This window comes from Peromyscus californicus, unplaced genomic scaffold (assembly GCF_007827085.1).
Source record: "Peromyscus californicus insignis strain IS unplaced genomic scaffold, ASM782708v3 Scaffold_4__1_contigs__length_199733344, whole genome shotgun sequence".
Taxonomy (NCBI): Eukaryota; Metazoa; Chordata; class Mammalia; order Rodentia; family Cricetidae; genus Peromyscus; species Peromyscus californicus.
In genome coordinates this window covers 1,774,598-1,790,303 of record NW_026294562.1, presented here as the reverse complement: position 1 = coordinate 1,790,303, position 15,706 = coordinate 1,774,598, and the positions used below count along the sequence as shown (strand labels likewise).

At 52.3% G+C, this 15,706-nt stretch overlaps 1 protein-coding gene and 2 long non-coding RNA genes across 12 annotated transcripts in view; 2 read left to right on the top strand and 1 right to left on the bottom strand.

The window, feature by feature from the left end:
- Nucleotides 1–6,065, bottom strand: part of LOC128124890 (uncharacterized) — a 72,884-nt gene extending 66,819 nt beyond the window's left edge. For 7 of the 9 annotated variants that reach the window (XR_008223036.1, XR_008223033.1, XR_008223035.1 and 4 more), the window contains exon 1: nucleotides 5,149–5,261. This is a non-coding gene — a long non-coding RNA (uncharacterized LOC128124890). Of the gene's footprint in view, nucleotides 1–5,148; nucleotides 5,338–5,970 lie in introns of those variants that run through there. The other 2 variants (XR_008223038.1, XR_008223041.1) reach the window with 2 other exon arrangements.
- LOC128124892 (uncharacterized) lies at nucleotides 26–2,491 on the top strand. The gene is made up of 2 exons (XR_008223042.1): nucleotides 26–1,087; nucleotides 1,395–2,491. It is a non-coding gene; the product is annotated as an uncharacterized LOC128124892 (long non-coding RNA).
- Nucleotides 6,066–6,264: 199 nt separating the features above from the next.
- On the top strand, nucleotides 6,265–12,419 carry Emx2 (empty spiracles homeobox 2). Of its 2 annotated transcripts, XM_052761690.1 has the most exons (3): nucleotides 6,265–6,676; nucleotides 8,631–8,815; nucleotides 10,887–12,419. In XM_052761690.1, the coding sequence occupies exons 1-3, from the start codon at nucleotides 6,268–6,270 to the stop codon at nucleotides 11,052–11,054; spliced, it is 762 nt and encodes a 253-aa protein (XP_052617650.1). In that variant the 5' UTR covers nucleotides 6,265–6,267; the 3' UTR covers nucleotides 11,055–12,419. The 2 variants fall into 2 exon arrangements, with proteins under 2 accessions (XP_052617650.1, XP_052617651.1); XM_052761691.1 differs by lacking the exon at nucleotides 8,631–8,815 and having other exon boundaries at nucleotides 10,887–10,990.
- The last annotated feature ends 3,287 nt before the right edge of the window (nucleotides 12,420–15,706 follow it).

The window sequence follows — 15,706 nt, the reverse complement described above, 5'->3', positions numbered from 1 at the left end:
CGGGGGTGGGGGTGGGGGTGGGAGGTGGGGTGGGGTGGTGCCACACCCTATCACCCAGGAGTATCTGCAGACAAGGCTGTTTCATGTTCTTCTGGGCAGTCGCCTAGGAAAGCCTGTCCGTGTCCCCTGGCTCCTGCGTCCTTGTGTGTGAGAACATCTGTTTTCCTTGCCTTGCTTGGCCTTAATCTCTCATTTGAAGGCAGCTGATGGAGAAGGAAATGGTGACATCCCTCCCCTCTTGATCATTTCTTTGCTTTCAATAATGAGTCATCAGGGCTGTGTGTGCTGAGGATTGACGAGTTTCAGTGACGGCAGTAAAGCCCAAAGGCCTGGTGTGTCTCCTGGAGTATGTGGAGTTCTGGACTGGAACGCTGGGTTTAGAAAAGAATGGTTTCCAGAGACCCCGAAACTCACAGGCTGTCATTGACAACGCATCTTTCCCCCAGTCACCCAGCACAGCAGAAGCCAGGACCCGGGAGAGACCACCTCCAAATCTGCAGTTTGAGCAGTAAGGCAGAGGGCAATACTCCAAGGCCCTCTATATACCAGCCGGGGTTCCAGCAGGCTCTATACGGATTCTACCGCGTCACCTCAAGAGAGGTGCTCGGTTGCTCCGTGAAAGATGAGGTCTGTGCGTGTCTGGTGGCAGGGACAGGAAGGGTCATCATAGTCCCATCGCTGTAGCCCAGTCTTGTCTTGTGGGTTTGCAGTTAGTGATACTCTGGCACCTGCGCAATAATCAGAGACTCCCCCCATCTCGGACTGTCCTGCACCCGCCGCAAGGGGGCGCACATCTAGGAGAGCGGCACCTGGCAACCCAGTTCTAACCCTACTCAGGACCAACACAGGGCCATTCTCTAAGCCACAGTGGTTGGGCAGTGGTATCTGGGTCCTCAGGCATGGAGTTGTGGTCGCCTTTGCGCAACAACTGACTGTCTCCCTGCCTTAGGTGGTCCCAGTCTCCAAGTCCTTGTTAGAGCGGAACCTGTCCATTCCTCCCTGCTCCCTTTACAGGAAAGGCTGGCTCCTAGAGAAAGGGAAAATACAGAGAGGAACTCTGGGGCTGAGTTGAAGCCGAAGGAAGCAGGTGAGACGCAAGGTCAAGTCACCCTCCCTTCTCAGTAGCCAAGAGCCTCCTCAGAGGTCCTCCTCTGTTTTGAACCGTGACTGGTGGCAGTGGGCTGCAACCCCTTGCACTTTCAGCAAACTCCGAGGGTGTCGCGCCCGTGCGCGTCGCTTGCCACTAGGTGCCGCTGCGCACACGTAGATTGCGGCTCTGGGCTGCCTTGCCGGCTCCATGAGAGAACTCTGGGGAGGATGCCAGAAAGGGATTTACCGTGATAATTTTAAAAAATGTTTTTAAGGTCTTAATTCTCCTTTTTGTTTTCCCACAGCCGCCCTAGCGTTCAGAGACCAGAGGGACTGGGATCACAGTTACAGAGCTGGAGAAACTTTGTAGCCAACCCTAGGTTGGTCCTTCTCAGGACACCTTGCACAAGCCCGGGGCCCACTGGTGAACAGTGGGGCTCACCATGCTAGGGCACTGCATGATCCTAACACTAAGGAAAATGTAAAGAATGCTGAAAGTGAGCCAAGCTCATCTATACCCAACGGCCTGTAAGACACTGATTCTGCCTTGTGTGATAACCACGCACTAGTCATCCCAGGCACCCCGACCCACTAGAGCTGCACGATGTTATCCACCCACCCCAGATACCCCTGGCCTAGCACCCACACAGGCGGAGGCGAGGGCTCTGCTTCTCTGCTAGCAGAGACCTGGCAGGAAAATCAGCACAGCAGATGGGTATCACAGATTCCCAGAAACCTCTGCCCTTTGATACTTCTAGAGACTCAAGAATCCGGGCTGATCTCACCCCCAGCACTTCCTGAGCGAAGTTCACGGCCTTTGAGGGGAACATGAGGGAGTATGGCAGGAGTGAAGTCAGTGTGAATGCCTTTGTACAACTTCATTGATCATTCTGTGAAGTCCTGGCTGGGGCCAGAAAACGACAGCAACATCCGCGAGAGGAGCTGGCTTTTATTGAATGAATTAACGTTCATTATGCGCTAGACACTGTCCTAACAATTTGCTTTGCTTATCTCTTGAAATAATCCCAAATGCTACTGCATTATTATCATTCCCATTTAGAGGAAGAGAAAAAAGAGGCAAAGAAGGTAGGTGACTTGCCCAAGGTCACACAGTAAAGCTATGAGTGTGATGGGGGAAATTTGATTAGGTATGATTACAAATAGAAAAATTCACTTCGTACTGTACAGTTTTGAAAATGGGTTGTGTAATTATCTTCACTCTGATAAAGAACACTTTGATCATGCTGCCATCCAGAAACTTACCGGCCACTGCTACTGTCTGCTTCCTAGACACAAGGGCTGTATTTTACATACAACAAAATGAGGTCAGGGGAGATTGAGATGTTGACCCAGGTCGTTCAGTAAGAGACAAATATATGATCTTGATCACATGTGCCTTCTATTCCTCTGCCTGCAAAATCTATGATGTTCAACCCTCAGTGACTTGGGGCGCCCCAACTGTGTGTGTACAGGTACTTAACCAAACAGCCCCTTCTTGGGTCTTCAAGGAACAGCGGAGGTACGAATTCTGCTAGGCCAGACGCCAGATGGAGGGTCTCCATCTCTGAGCCCTGGGTCCCAAGCCGGACTTGAAGCCCAGAGTCCTGGTGCGCCTCTGCTGGCCAGTGTGGTTAATGAGTTACTCTCTAGTTAATTCCTCCACAGGTCGCCCACCTGGGAGGCCAGATCCTTACCGGGCACCTCGGGCTGAAGGCATGAATTAGCATAGATTACTGGGCTTCCTGGGCTTCTGCTCCCTGCCGGACTCACCTGAAACCTGCCTTTCTTCTTCAGTAGAGGTGGGGTGGGAGTGGCATGGAACCCCCTAAGGTTCAGGTGCTTGAGGCAGAGGTACTGAATACTCCAGTTTCCTTCAAAATTCAGGGACCTGCAGGCCACCCAGAGCCCACCTCCAGTGTCAATTCTAGTGGTAGATGAGCAGTTTGCAAGAGGTTGGTGGCTTGCCGAAGATACCATGAAATTGGTGAAATGTCACTGCCTCGGGCAAGAGACTGGGGGCCCTTGTCTGAAGCTAGGTGCTCATTCTCTTAGGACATTTCCCTGGTACATGTTGGCACATAGTGGTGAGGCATTAGCCAGTACCAGCTGCACATGAAGCACCCAAGGACAAACATTTTAAACCCACACTATGGGGGTCCAATCAAATCTCCCAGACAGGCCTGGATTCCTCAGCCCTCAAAGTCAGTAACTGTGATACCCTCAGCCAAGTTCACAAGTGCTAACTGGGTGGAGTTGGGGGTGGAGGCACCCACATTTGGTCCCACAGCCTGAGTGAAGCTTTTAGTGGTCCTAATTTGGAGTCAGAGTTTCAGGCCCCTTCTGGAGGCCCAGGCCCACCTTCTTGCCCTCCTCCAGAGGATTTGTGGTGTGACATGTGGGAGTGTTTGTTTCTAGCTTCAGAAGCTCCCAGTTGCCCCCAGCTCCTCTGAAGCTTGCTTGGCCAGGCACAGGCCAAGACTTCTACCCTTCACTGTGTTTCAGAGACCTGAGTACTGAGAGGCCTCTATCTCCACAGCCCAGATAAGACCAGGGAGAGACTTCTCATTTGGGGAATGGTTCAGGCCTGAAAGAGCGTGGCCTTCAAATGCACACCATTTTCATAGTGCTGTATCGAATGCCTACAACCGTGGGGCTTTCCAAAAATGGGGCAAAGGAGCAAGGCCATCTGGAAGTGAAGGTGAAAACGGGCCAGGACGAAAGACTGGTGGTTCAAGGTCTGAAGTCCAAGGCAAGGTCAGATTTATATCTCTGTGAGAGCAAAGCTGGGCAGGCTCATGCCTGTCTGCTGGGTTATCTGTGAGAGTGTGTTTGCACACACTTGAATACTCTTGGGGGATTCAAAGTGAAGGGGCAGCAAAAATAGCTCCTGTGGTCTCCAAATGAATCTGTCTGGAGCCTCAACAACACCAGAAACTCCTTTCTCAGCTCCCATTCTACCTAGGGGTCCCTGAGCTTCTACCTTCTCACAGGTAGAACTCTATACAAGAGACACACACAACCTAAACAACAGCAGATGAAAAACAGGGAAAGGAACCCTTTATTGCCGGACTTCCTGGAGCGTCCTAAGGCCCAGACCCCTGGTGGAATCAGATGGCTTTCACACTCCCTCTAGAGGACTTCACATCTCTCTTCTGCAGATCTACTTCTCCCGGGTCTCAGGCAACCTAGTCACCAAACACAGACATTTTATCCCTCTTAAGATAAATGGCTTCAACCTGGGAGTAATAGATTTAAAGGACGCCGGGAAAAATTTTTATCATTAATTGTAAACGTGCAAAATACCTGCTGGTACTCCACTTTAGAAGAATGTAATTGGCAAAGGGTGGGTGGGTGGGGGAGGCGGCTGATGAATAGATAATAGATCTTTAACCACCAATAAACAGAGAGCAGCGCCAGCAGGCTGGGGGATGTGATCATAATTATGCCACAGCGTGAGCCAATGGGGACTGGAGAAGTCGGCCCTAAAATCATCCCAAAACCGAAGGCGAGCTCGAAAATACGGACAGGGCCTAGGAGCGGAGACGCGATCCTAAGTGCCTAGTAGTGAAACCCAGGTTTGCAGAGCAACTCAGCCCGGGGACCACAGATGTCAGAATAAAAATAGGCACAGTAATAATAACAATAATGGTAACAATGTCAACGCTACTAACGACAACGGAGCGATAACACAATCACCACTTCAGCTTTTGACCCGAGACTCCTTTCCCAAATATCCTCACATATCCCAGAGAGAACTGTTTTGGGGAAGGAGGTGAGCGCCCTCGGGACAGGAAAAGCAGACACTCTAGGGTGAGAGCTGGAAGCCCACCGCAACCGCGCGGGCACGGCTGGCTTCTCAGGTTTCCACTTGCAACGAACCAGCCGGGTCAAAGACTGCAAACGCGTGGACCCTGGAACCTCGAAGCTACGCTTGGTTGGAGGGTTGGGAGGACCCCCCTCCTCGCGCGCCTAGGAAACCTCGGGAGTTTTGCTGGGGGTGGGGATTGGTATGAGTGAAGCGGGTTAGCCCTCGCCCGGAACCAGTCCCCGCCCGCTTACCCTCGCCGGACTCCCGAAACCGTCTCAGTGACCCGGACGCCGGGCGGCAGAGGACAGCCGCAGCGGAGCTCAGGGCGTGAAGAAATCTGCGCATCCGTCGGTGCTTCAGTCCTAGCAGCTCCCGCCCCGCAGGCTTAGGATCCAGGGGTCCGCAGCAAAGGCTGCGCGGGCCGAAGACTCTGCAGGGACCTGGGTGCCCCGGAGGGAGTGGTGTTAGTGCAGTAGGAGGCGGTGGCTGAGGGGGAGGAGGTGGGGAAAGAGGAGGAGGAAGAGGAGGAGGAGGAGAACGAGGAAGAGGAGGAGAAGAGGGGAGCGGAGGAGGCGAAAGAGGAGGAGAGAAGCCGCAGCGGGCGCCGAGGGAGCGAGGGAGCTGGCCCGGAGCGACGGGCGAAGGCACCGAGAGGTCCGCGGCCGAGCGGGCGGCTGGAGGCACAGCCGGGGCAGCGGCGCCGACTCCGTTCCACTCTGGGCCGGGATCCAGGCCTCCGGGTTCCCAGGCGCTCGCCTCCCTCTGACGCACTTTAAAGAGTCTCCCCCCTTCCACCTCAGGGCGAGTAATAGCGACCAATCATCAAGCCATTTACCAGGCTTCGGAGGAAGCTGTTTATGTGATCCCCGCACTAATTAGGCTCATGAACTAACAAATCGTTTGCACTACTAGTGAAGAAGCGAACACTTCCATGGATTGTCCTTGGACTTAGGGCGCCCTGCCCGCCTTTTGCAAAGGAGAGAAAACTTTTTTTGCCTCCCCCGAGAACCCCCCCTTCCCTGCCTCTAACTCCAATCTCCCCCCCCACGCCATCTCGCTCAAAAAAATATTACCCCAATCCACGCCTGCAAATTCTTCTGGAAGGATTTTCCCCCCTCTCTCCAGGTTGGGCGCGTTTGGTGCAAGATTCTCGGGATCTTCGGCTTTGCCTCTCCTCCCCCTCCCCCTCCTTTCCTTTTTCCTTTCCTTTCTTTCTTTCTTCCTTCCTTCCCTTTCCTTCCCCCCACCCCCACCCCAAACAAACGAGTCCCCAATTCTCGTCGGTCCTCGCCGCGGGCAGCGGGCGGCGGAGGCAGCGCGCTGCGGTCGCGGGGAGCAGGGAGCCCAGGGCGCCCGCTCCTCGGCGCAGCATGTTTCAGCCGGCGCCCAAGCGCTGCTTCACCATCGAGTCGCTGGTGGCCAAGGACAGTCCCCTGCCTGCCTCGCGCTCTGAGGATCCCATCCGTCCCGCGGCGCTCAGCTACGCCAACTCCAGCCCAATAAATCCGTTCCTCAACGGCTTCCATTCGGCCGCCGCCGCCGCCGCCGCTGGCAGGGGCGTCTACTCCAACCCGGACTTGGTGTTCGCCGAGGCGGTCTCGCACCCACCCAACCCCGCCGTGCCGGTGCACCCGGTGCCGCCGCCGCACGCCCTGGCCGCCCACCCCTTGCCCTCCTCGCACTCGCCACACCCCCTCTTCGCCTCGCAGCAGCGGGACCCATCCACCTTCTATCCCTGGCTCATCCACCGCTACCGATATCTGGGTCATCGCTTCCAAGGTACGTGCCACGTCGCGGAACTGAAGCGCGCCGCTCCGGTCGCCTCCTTCACAGTGCCGGGCCTGCTCCAGGTGGGCGCTCCTCGAGGCCTGGGCGGAGGTCAGCCCGTGTGCCCGGTTCTGAAACCAGGCAGCGAGGGGCCCGCGTGGCGTGGGTCCCCAGTTTCTGAAGCCGAGGTTCCTTTGGGTTATTGACTTGTCCACCCCTTGACCTTTTGGAAAGGGGCGCGAACGAGGTGTACGGTGGTATGCGTCGGGGTCGGGCTGGCTGGAACAAGCTACCGCTGTGTCAAGAAGCCCCGAGCCCACGAAGTCCCCAGAACCCTGGTCCCCTGCACCGTGTCCCCAGCCAATCTGCCGTATCTTAGGGATTCAGACCGGGCCCCTCGGCCAGGTTCATCGGACTGTTGAACTCCGCTCTACACCCACTCCACGCCCCGCTAGCCCATATCAGAGACTTTTAAGTCTTCAAACCCCTTGCGGAGGCAAGGGGACCTTCGCAACCTCAGAGCAAACAGTTTCCTTCCTCCAGCTCTGGAGGCCCAGGGAGGGGCGGAACAGAGCAAGCGGACACCTCCGCAGCTCCACTAGCCCTCCTCTCGACCTGTTTAATTCGGGGGACCCGCGGACGCGGCGGGAAGGCGGGTTCCGTCTGGTTTCTGTTTGGTTGATTTTTTTTCTTTAAAAAAGAAGGAAAGAAATTAAGAAAAAGGAAAGGGAAAACCTAATCGAAAGAAGGCCCAGCAAGGGAAGATCTGTTTGGGTGTCTTCGTTTTTTCTAATTTATTAATTTTGTTTGCTTCGGGGTAGGGGTTGGCAGGGAAGGTAAAACTTTAGGAAAAAGGTTCGAATATTTAGTTTGTCGACTGGAGTCCGCAAAAGACCCACCTCAGGCGGGGCAGGATCAATACCAAGGGGCTTGTCCGTTCAATAACACTTTGCATTCCTGTCAGAGTCTAGAATCGGGTAAATGCCACCTCGTCGCTGTATTGAAAATTAAAAAACAAAACAACAAACAAACAAACAAAAACCCAAACCAAAGTAATACACCTTTCTCCCTTAGTTCAGTACTGAATTTACCTCCACTCCCGCTGGAACTACCGGCTGATTTTTCATTGTTTGGATTTTTAGTGAATAGATTTACTTTCTTTAATAAGAGAAGCCGAAATAACCCAGCCTTGGTTTCAAAGTTGAGAGCTCAGCTTCCCCATTCTCGGCCAGCCAAGTTCTCGGTCGCCCACCACCTTCAGGAGCAGCCTGGATCTTCGTGGCCGCAGACTGTCGCGGACACCCTGAGGCTCGGTCCCTCCACTCTGCTCTCCTAGCTTTCTGCAACCTGGGACCCCCAGAACCGAGTACTCTGGAGGCAGATGCCTTAGAAACTGGGCGTGCTCGCCTCAGGATTTCTGTCCCGGCCCGGCTGCAACGACTCGGCCGGCCTCTGCTGTTTCCCAGCGAGATAGACAAAAATTCTTGAATAAATCCGTGAGAAAACTAAGGGTAGAGTCCCGCTGTTCTTTCCACGCTTAAGTAAAAAATTTAAATAGACTAGAAACTAGACAACCTATTCTTATTCTTATTTTTGGATGGTGGGCAGCAATCTCCCGGCCCGGTCTCTGTCGTCCTGGCTTCTGCTCCCGACACCCGGCATGGAGGTATCCCGGCCTGCGGTGCCAGGGCAGTTGCGGAGCCCGCGGAGGTCTGGAGCCTGAGGAGTGGCCCTTCAGAGACGACTGCTATTTGGCTACCGCCCAAGTTGGAGCCCCGGGGGCCAGGGTCCGGCGGTTCAGCCGGTGTCCTTTTCAAAAGCCTAGGGAGAGCCACCGGCCCGGCGGATCTGGTGCTGCGGACTCGGCAGAGGCCCAGGGAGCTATGCTGGGCCAGCCCGGCTCCGGAGAAGCTGGCGACTGGGGCCTGGGAGGCCCCCTAATGGTACTTTGCTGTGCCCCCTACAGGGAACGACACAAGTCCCGAGAGTTTCCTTTTGCACAACGCTCTGGCCCGAAAGCCGAAGCGGATCCGAACCGCCTTCTCGCCATCCCAGCTTTTAAGGCTGGAGCACGCTTTCGAGAAGAATCATTACGTGGTGGGAGCGGAAAGGAAGCAGCTGGCGCACAGCCTCAGCCTTACGGAAACTCAGGTGAGTGTGGCCCAACTCTAGGATACCCCCTCCAGACGCAGGCTCTCAGAGCCCAGCACACCCACTAGTGCCGACATCGGAGAGGGCTCGCGGAGTTTATGTCCACGCCAGAGCTCCGGATCTGTAACTTTCCAGGTGCTCGGCGTTGTTAGGGCAGTATGAGTTGCAGGGATGAGCTCGTTCTTCTGCTGTGCTGCTCAGGCCCGGGCAACTCCAAGCCAAGCCACCTCTGTACTTTTGCTGAGAGTTTTGGTGAGAATCACGGAGACTCAACCGGGGTCCGAGATGCGGCTAATTGCGGCAGGGTGTTCTGGTGACTGGGGTTCAAGACCGGAGAGGGTAGGGAATTGTTCAGATACACGTTCTGAAAGACTCCAGGGTCCACTCGATTATTCTTCTTAAGGGAATGCCGGGAGTCAGGAGCCGGAGGCCAGGCAGGCTGGGCGATCTCGAAAACTAGACAGTTCACAGAGAGCTACCCTTAGGGGACCCGGCCTTCCTGCGCTGCAAGTGTTGGCGGCCTGGCTTGGGTTAGTCCCAAGGCGGGGAGGGGGTTTCGGTCTACAGTAGGCGCTACCGTACTCCCAGCCGCGAGGCAGGGTCAAAGTTCCCAGTAAACAGTAACGTTTTGGGGCAGAATAAGTTGTACTGCTTTTTCTAAGAAGCTCAAACCGAGGTTTTTATTTTTAAAAAGTTCTCCTCCACGGGGGCAAAATAATAATAATAATAATAATAATAATAATAATAATAATAATAATAATAATGTCTTGCGGGTTTGTGCAGGGTGGGCACAAGGCAAGGCCCAGCTGATTCCGCCTGGACTGGCGAGAGGCAGCGGTGGTCTTTGTCCGCCTCGCTGCCCACACTGCCTAGAGCCTTTGTGTGCCTGTCAAGCCCGGAGCACACCGACTTGCGCTTTGGGCAAACGCAGGGGTTGTGGGGGTGGGTGAACTGTCCTCCCCCTTAATTAGCGAACTCAAAGCAAATTAAACTCAGCCTTGTTCCCGCTCTGCTTTTGCATGGGGGCACTTTGGGGGACTGGGGCATTGGGGAGAACAACAGGACCCTGTGGCAGTCTTAAAGGTGGGAGTGGAGTGGTATCTCAGGAGCCCAGGGGCTCTGACTGCGCCACCTGGTCAGGACGCGGGCTACAGCCACTACTTCATCTGGACAGTCTTCTTCATCTGTACCACGCTGCTGGACAAACTTGGGCAGTGCTGCTGAATGGAGGACCCACCGCCCAACTTCCCCAGGCGGCCATTGATGGCAGCTGACTTCAACCTTACTGCTTCCTAGACTCTTAGCTGTAAGCTCTGGGGAGGCCAGGCTATCAGACCCTCTCCAGAGGGAAGAGTTGTGGCTGAGGTTGAAGCTGACCCTACCCTGTCTGGGGGCTGGACGGCAGCGGAGAAAGAGGCTCTGTCCTTCTGCCCCCTGTTCAGTTTCTTTTACTTCCTTCCTAAGTCACAGTCTCCCTGAAGCTTTCACTTCGGCCAGGCCCCGAGTGAGGCCTGTAAAGTCGCTGTCCCCTTGGCTTCCTCTGGGCCAGGCTGGTCCCTAGTCCTGCTCACCTGCCACTGTCCCCCAGCAGGGCCTGAGGACAGGCAAGCCCCTATCCTCTCCTCAGGGCCTTGGCCTGGCTGAGGAGGCACTATATTTAGACAACTTCAGACTGGCAGAAAATAGAAAGCACATTAGGCCCCGCAGAGACTGAGGTCTTTTCTGCACTCACTGGATGGGCAAACAAGAAACATGCTTTATTTTTTCTTTACATTTTTCCTTACTTAATTATTTTTACAAAGTTTTGCACGCTTCTAAAAAAGCCTTTGCTCTCGGCGGGAGAAACAGCTTCGGCCCTTGGGGGAAAGGGTCCTTACTACATTTTGGAAGGAAAGGGGACTAGGCTTCTCACCTGGAGTCCTGTTCTCAGGGAGGAGACCATGGAGGGGTCAGTGCTTAGAGTACGTGTCTGGGGGTGCTGAGGCCAGGCCTGAGCAAGGGACAGGCCTCTGGCATTTGATAGGAAGGCACTGTGAAGCATCTAACGATGCCCGCTTGCCTCTCCCCACAGGTAAAAGTATGGTTTCAGAACCGGAGGACGAAATTCAAAAGGCAGAAGCTAGAGGAAGAAGGCTCAGATTCTCAACAGAAGAAAAAAGGGACACACCACATTAATCGGTGGAGAATTGCCACCAAGCAGGCGAGTCCGGAGGAAATAGATGTGACCTCAGATGATTAAAAGTACAAACCTAATCCCACAGAAATGGACAGCATGGAGCAAAAGAGACAGGGAGAGGAGGGAAAGAAAGAAAAAACCCTACAAAACCAAACCAAACTGCACACACATTCACCAGGAAAGGGAGAGAGGGAGTCAGAGCAGCGGCTCGCAGCAGACTTTGGACAGCGAGGGCACTGGACCGGGCACTGCGCACGGAGGAGATGGCAGAGGACGGAGGCCCCTTCATCAACATGCAACCCTCGTCTAAAGAGGCAGCTGAGTGAGTGAGAGAGACAGAGACTGGGAGGGAGAGAGAGGAAGGGGAAGGAAGAATGAGAGAGAGAGAGAGAGAGAGAGAGAGAGAGAGAGAGAGAGAGAGAGAGAGAGAGAGAGAGAGAGAGAGAACAGGAACACGATCCGGTCCTTGTGAGGCAAAGGCACATTCTGACAAGAGAAGCTGTCAGTCAAATGCCAAACCAGGGAAACAAGATGATTGGCAGGTATTCCACTTATCAAAGTCCATTTAGAAATGATAATGATTTTTTAAAAAAAGGCACAGGACTTTTAATTTTGCACTTCACAGTGTTTCCCCCATCTTTGTTTAGAAATAACATACAAAATTCCATGTCTAGCCCCATCCTACACCTGTTTCAAAAACTTGAATTGCATGTAGCAGTTGTTGGGCGAATGGTGTCTAAAAAATGAATTGTAATTTTATTTTTCTGTTAAAGACAGGTTCTGTGTATTTTTATTTTTTCTGAGAAATGTGCAGTCTGTAAAAACACTTTTTGATACCTTCTGTTGTCAAAGTGATTGTGAAAGCTAAATGAAGTAGGCTCGGAGATAGTGGTCCTCTTACAGAAAAATGAGGGAGCAGCATTGGGATGGAGGGCGGGGGAGGGTGCCCCTGAGAAGAATCAGGACTTGTGCTGGGGGGTTGAACAACTGGAGCAGCAGCAACAACAATAACAACAAAGACCTAAATTAATTCTATTTCTTGGATATTTCCTTTCCTAACATTCTAAGACTTAAAACCACCAAGTCAATGTCTCCTTTCAGTGGCTGGGGAAATTGACTGCATCCAGCCACTCAAAGTAATGGCCATCAGAACTTTAAGACTGTCTATCGCAAAAGTGGAAGGAAGGACGATAGTTAACTGGGTGGTAGCGTGGCCAAGGACATGGGAGTTTTCAAGCACTGAGTTTCTCTTCCAAGACCATAGACTTATTAAAGAGGGTGACAAATGCTTCCTTAGTGTCTTCTATACCAGAATGTAAATATTTTTGTGTTTTGTGTTAATTTGTTAGAATTCTAACACACTATATACTTCCAAGAAGTATGTCAATGTCAATATTTTGTCAATAAAGATTTATCAATATGCCCTCAGAGTAGTTGTCTTGGGAAACTGAAGTGGATCTTTACAAAAGTAACTCTCTAATTCCAATGTAGTTTTTCTCCAACCAGACTTGCGAGACCCTGACTCCCCACCCACAAAAGGGCCTCACTGATGGCGTGGGGGGTGATGTATTTTAAAGAAATATGACTGGAGAAGGGAGATGATTAAGACAACCAAACTCTTTTAGAAGAGGGAAAGAAAGGTGAGAAGTTATTCAAGCAACTTGGTTGAAGGAGTTTAGTTTCAACTCCTGGCTAAAAAAACTGAAAAAAATTCTTACTTCTCTTTATCTCTGTTTTTTTTTCTTTTTTCTTTTTTAAAGTTTAGAATATAGTTATGAATTGAAGAACATTCTCCAGGAAAACTCTTAGAGCCTGAATTCAGAGGCTTCTAACTTTGTTTCTGACTTCAAACCCCTTAAGGACTCACTGTCGACCCCCTTTCTCTTCTTTTCCTCCTTCCTTTCCTCTCTCTTTTGGCTCTAATCTGCCAAAAGTGATGGAGATGAGCTCAAAGGTCCCAGACGCCTTATAAGGCAAGCATTCTGAGAAATCTTCCACTCTTAATTTTAACATAGAAAAGAAAAAGTTGTAACCATTCTCAAAGAAAACTTCACTCTTTTCCATCCCCCCTCCCCCTTCTGGGGTATGAGGTTGTTTTTGCATGCTTCATTTGCTTCCTATCCTGATAGGCTGCATTAATCAGTTTTATTTCCATTGATAGAGAAACCTCGTCTGTTCTGTTCGAGCTACAAAGCGTCCTGTGAGCTTTTGTGAAAGTGCAAATCAGTTTAAGCAATTATCATACCAGGAATATGAAGGGAAAAGAGGAGGCCTTGCCCAGTGGTCTCCTTTAATCTCTTAATCCACGGATCCAGGGGGGCTGCCTGGACATAATTTAGGACAATCTCCCCCACCCTTTACACTGTGATAAGGCCAAGTTACAATGCAGGGCAAAAATACAAGCTTTGTTAACATCCTGCCTTGAAAAGTTAAGATTAGACATTCTGTGCACGTGTGGGGACTATAGGGCACTATGGAATCTTTTCTTTCTGTTTTTCCTCCCCTCCTCTAAAGAAGAATTCATTCTCTACTTCTCTCCCTATCTTTTGGATCCCTGTATCTCAGTCACCCTTGTATCTTGGTCCTTGGGTAGACCTGGCTGCTCATACTTTGAGCTCATGAAGACCCTTCCTCAGAACTTCATGTTATAGGGGCCACAGGCAGAGAGAGGCAGTTTCAGGAAGATACAGGTGCAACTCGGGAATTCCACAGACTCGCGGGGGCTTAGGCTGCTTCCACAGTGGGACGGACGGTGAGTGTTAGTTCTACTCAGTGCTTGGCAGTAGCGGCTCCTGAAGGATACATCCTGTTCGCTTGAACAAGGGCAGGTTACCTTTTCATTCTGCCCACCTTCCCAAACCTAGAATGGCTTGAGTATAGAGTATAGTCTCGTTAAAATTGAGGCTGACCCTTCCGTAAAAAATGTCCCATCTTGATAAAAAGCTTTCTGCAGTAACCATATACTTAAATTTAAGTACAAGAAAGGGAGGTGTGGTGAAGAATTTTTTTCTAAATGTCCTATACAGTGTGACAGCAATAAAATCATCAGAGAATACTATTAGCTTTGAGGGGGAAAAAAACCTAAAAGCTTTATTACAAACCAAGCTTTGAAAATAGGGGGGATTAGGCGGCTGAAAGGGTCCCACAATGGTAAGAAGAAAAGGTTTCATGCTAATGAGGTTAATGCCCTTTGTATCTCGGGCCTCCACATCTTCATTACGCGCTATCTCCGGCTGCACCGAGCGGCTCAGAGAGCCGCAATCCACTCCAACGCCCCCCTTCCCGGCCCAAAGAAGGATTTGATAGCCGCTCTGTTCAAACTAGATAATTATATCTTTTCAAGTCGGAATTAAGATAAAGAAAGTGAAGCAGAGGCGGCTCGCCTTGATCCACTGCAAACAAATTTGGCGCACTTTCGAGTCCTTCCCCCCGCCTCAAAAAGGCAGGACAGTCAGCTTATTAGCCGCTCGTTTGCTTTATTAATTCATCTATTTAAAGTGGCAGGATTAGAGCGTCTAATGTGGGCGCGGGCTGCCGTGGCGCTGAGGAATATAAATATTTGCGAGATGCCATCCCACGATGCCTATCTGGGCGTAGGGCTGGGGCAGGGTGAGCGGGGGGGGGGGGGGCGCATATGCTTCGCGGCCCGTCCCCTTTTCTGTGCACTCGAGCTTGGCTGTAGCCCGCGGGAGCTGTGTGCCCACTCGTGTTCCATAGGTGCCAGGCCTGGATGCTCCTGGGCAGGGAGCTCTCTATGTGAATGGTATTCAGGGCTGTGTTGCTGTTCCAGAGCACAGACAACTGTATGCTGGTTGCCCTGTGTCTTGCTTGTGACTTGTAGGCTGTAAGTTGATGACATGTTTGCGGGATTTTCTCCCTGTGGGTCCCAACTGTGCCTAAAGGATGTTCAGGAGTCCAGGTTTTCAGTTTCCTTCTTCCTAATAGGGTCAAATGGAAGCGGGCCAGGTCTACATTCTCCTGTGATATACACCTGGGCGGAATGGTGGTTCTTCCTTCGAACCTATGCCTTCTCGAAGCAACTAAAATCATCCGGTGCTGGCCGAAACTTTGGATTTCCGGCTGTCACCGTTCCTAGCTAACGTTCTGGATGTATGCAGTTCCAGCTCCCTGGGACTCTGCTCCTGGCAGCAGAACCGAGCCGGAGCGGACGCGTTGGCTGAGGCCCGGAACCTGCCGGGCTACTTTTGTAGTAGGGGCGGATTGTGGGAGCCTGAGAGGAAAGCCAAGCCGGCACCGGCACCGCAGAAAGGGGGCTCCGGCCTGCGCGCGGCTTGGAAAACCTCGGCTCCTCCCCGTCCCGCCTCGAGTCTCAGGAAACCAAATCCGGGACACACTGGAGGGTTGGGGAGGATTCTGGAAGTTCGGAGGCCTGGCTCTGGGCCCCGCTCCGTGGTGGTAAGATAGGGGCCAGGCTGGGCTGTCTGCAAGTGGGCAGTTGCATATGGGTGAGTTAAGTGGAGGTCTGTGATTGTACCTTTGCAGTAGGTATGCGTCTCAGTCCACCATGGGGCTGTGTTTGTGGATTGTGGAAACTCGATTCAGCGTTCCCACCTAGGGCTCTAGCCGGTGTGTGGCGGTGCCAATCGTTTGCTTTAGTCAGAAACTGAGGAGGTTAGCGTTCCCTGCATAGATTGTGCCAAGATGTCCGTCTTCCCTTGTGCCTCTAGTCTGTTTTGGGTTAGGACAAGAACTTG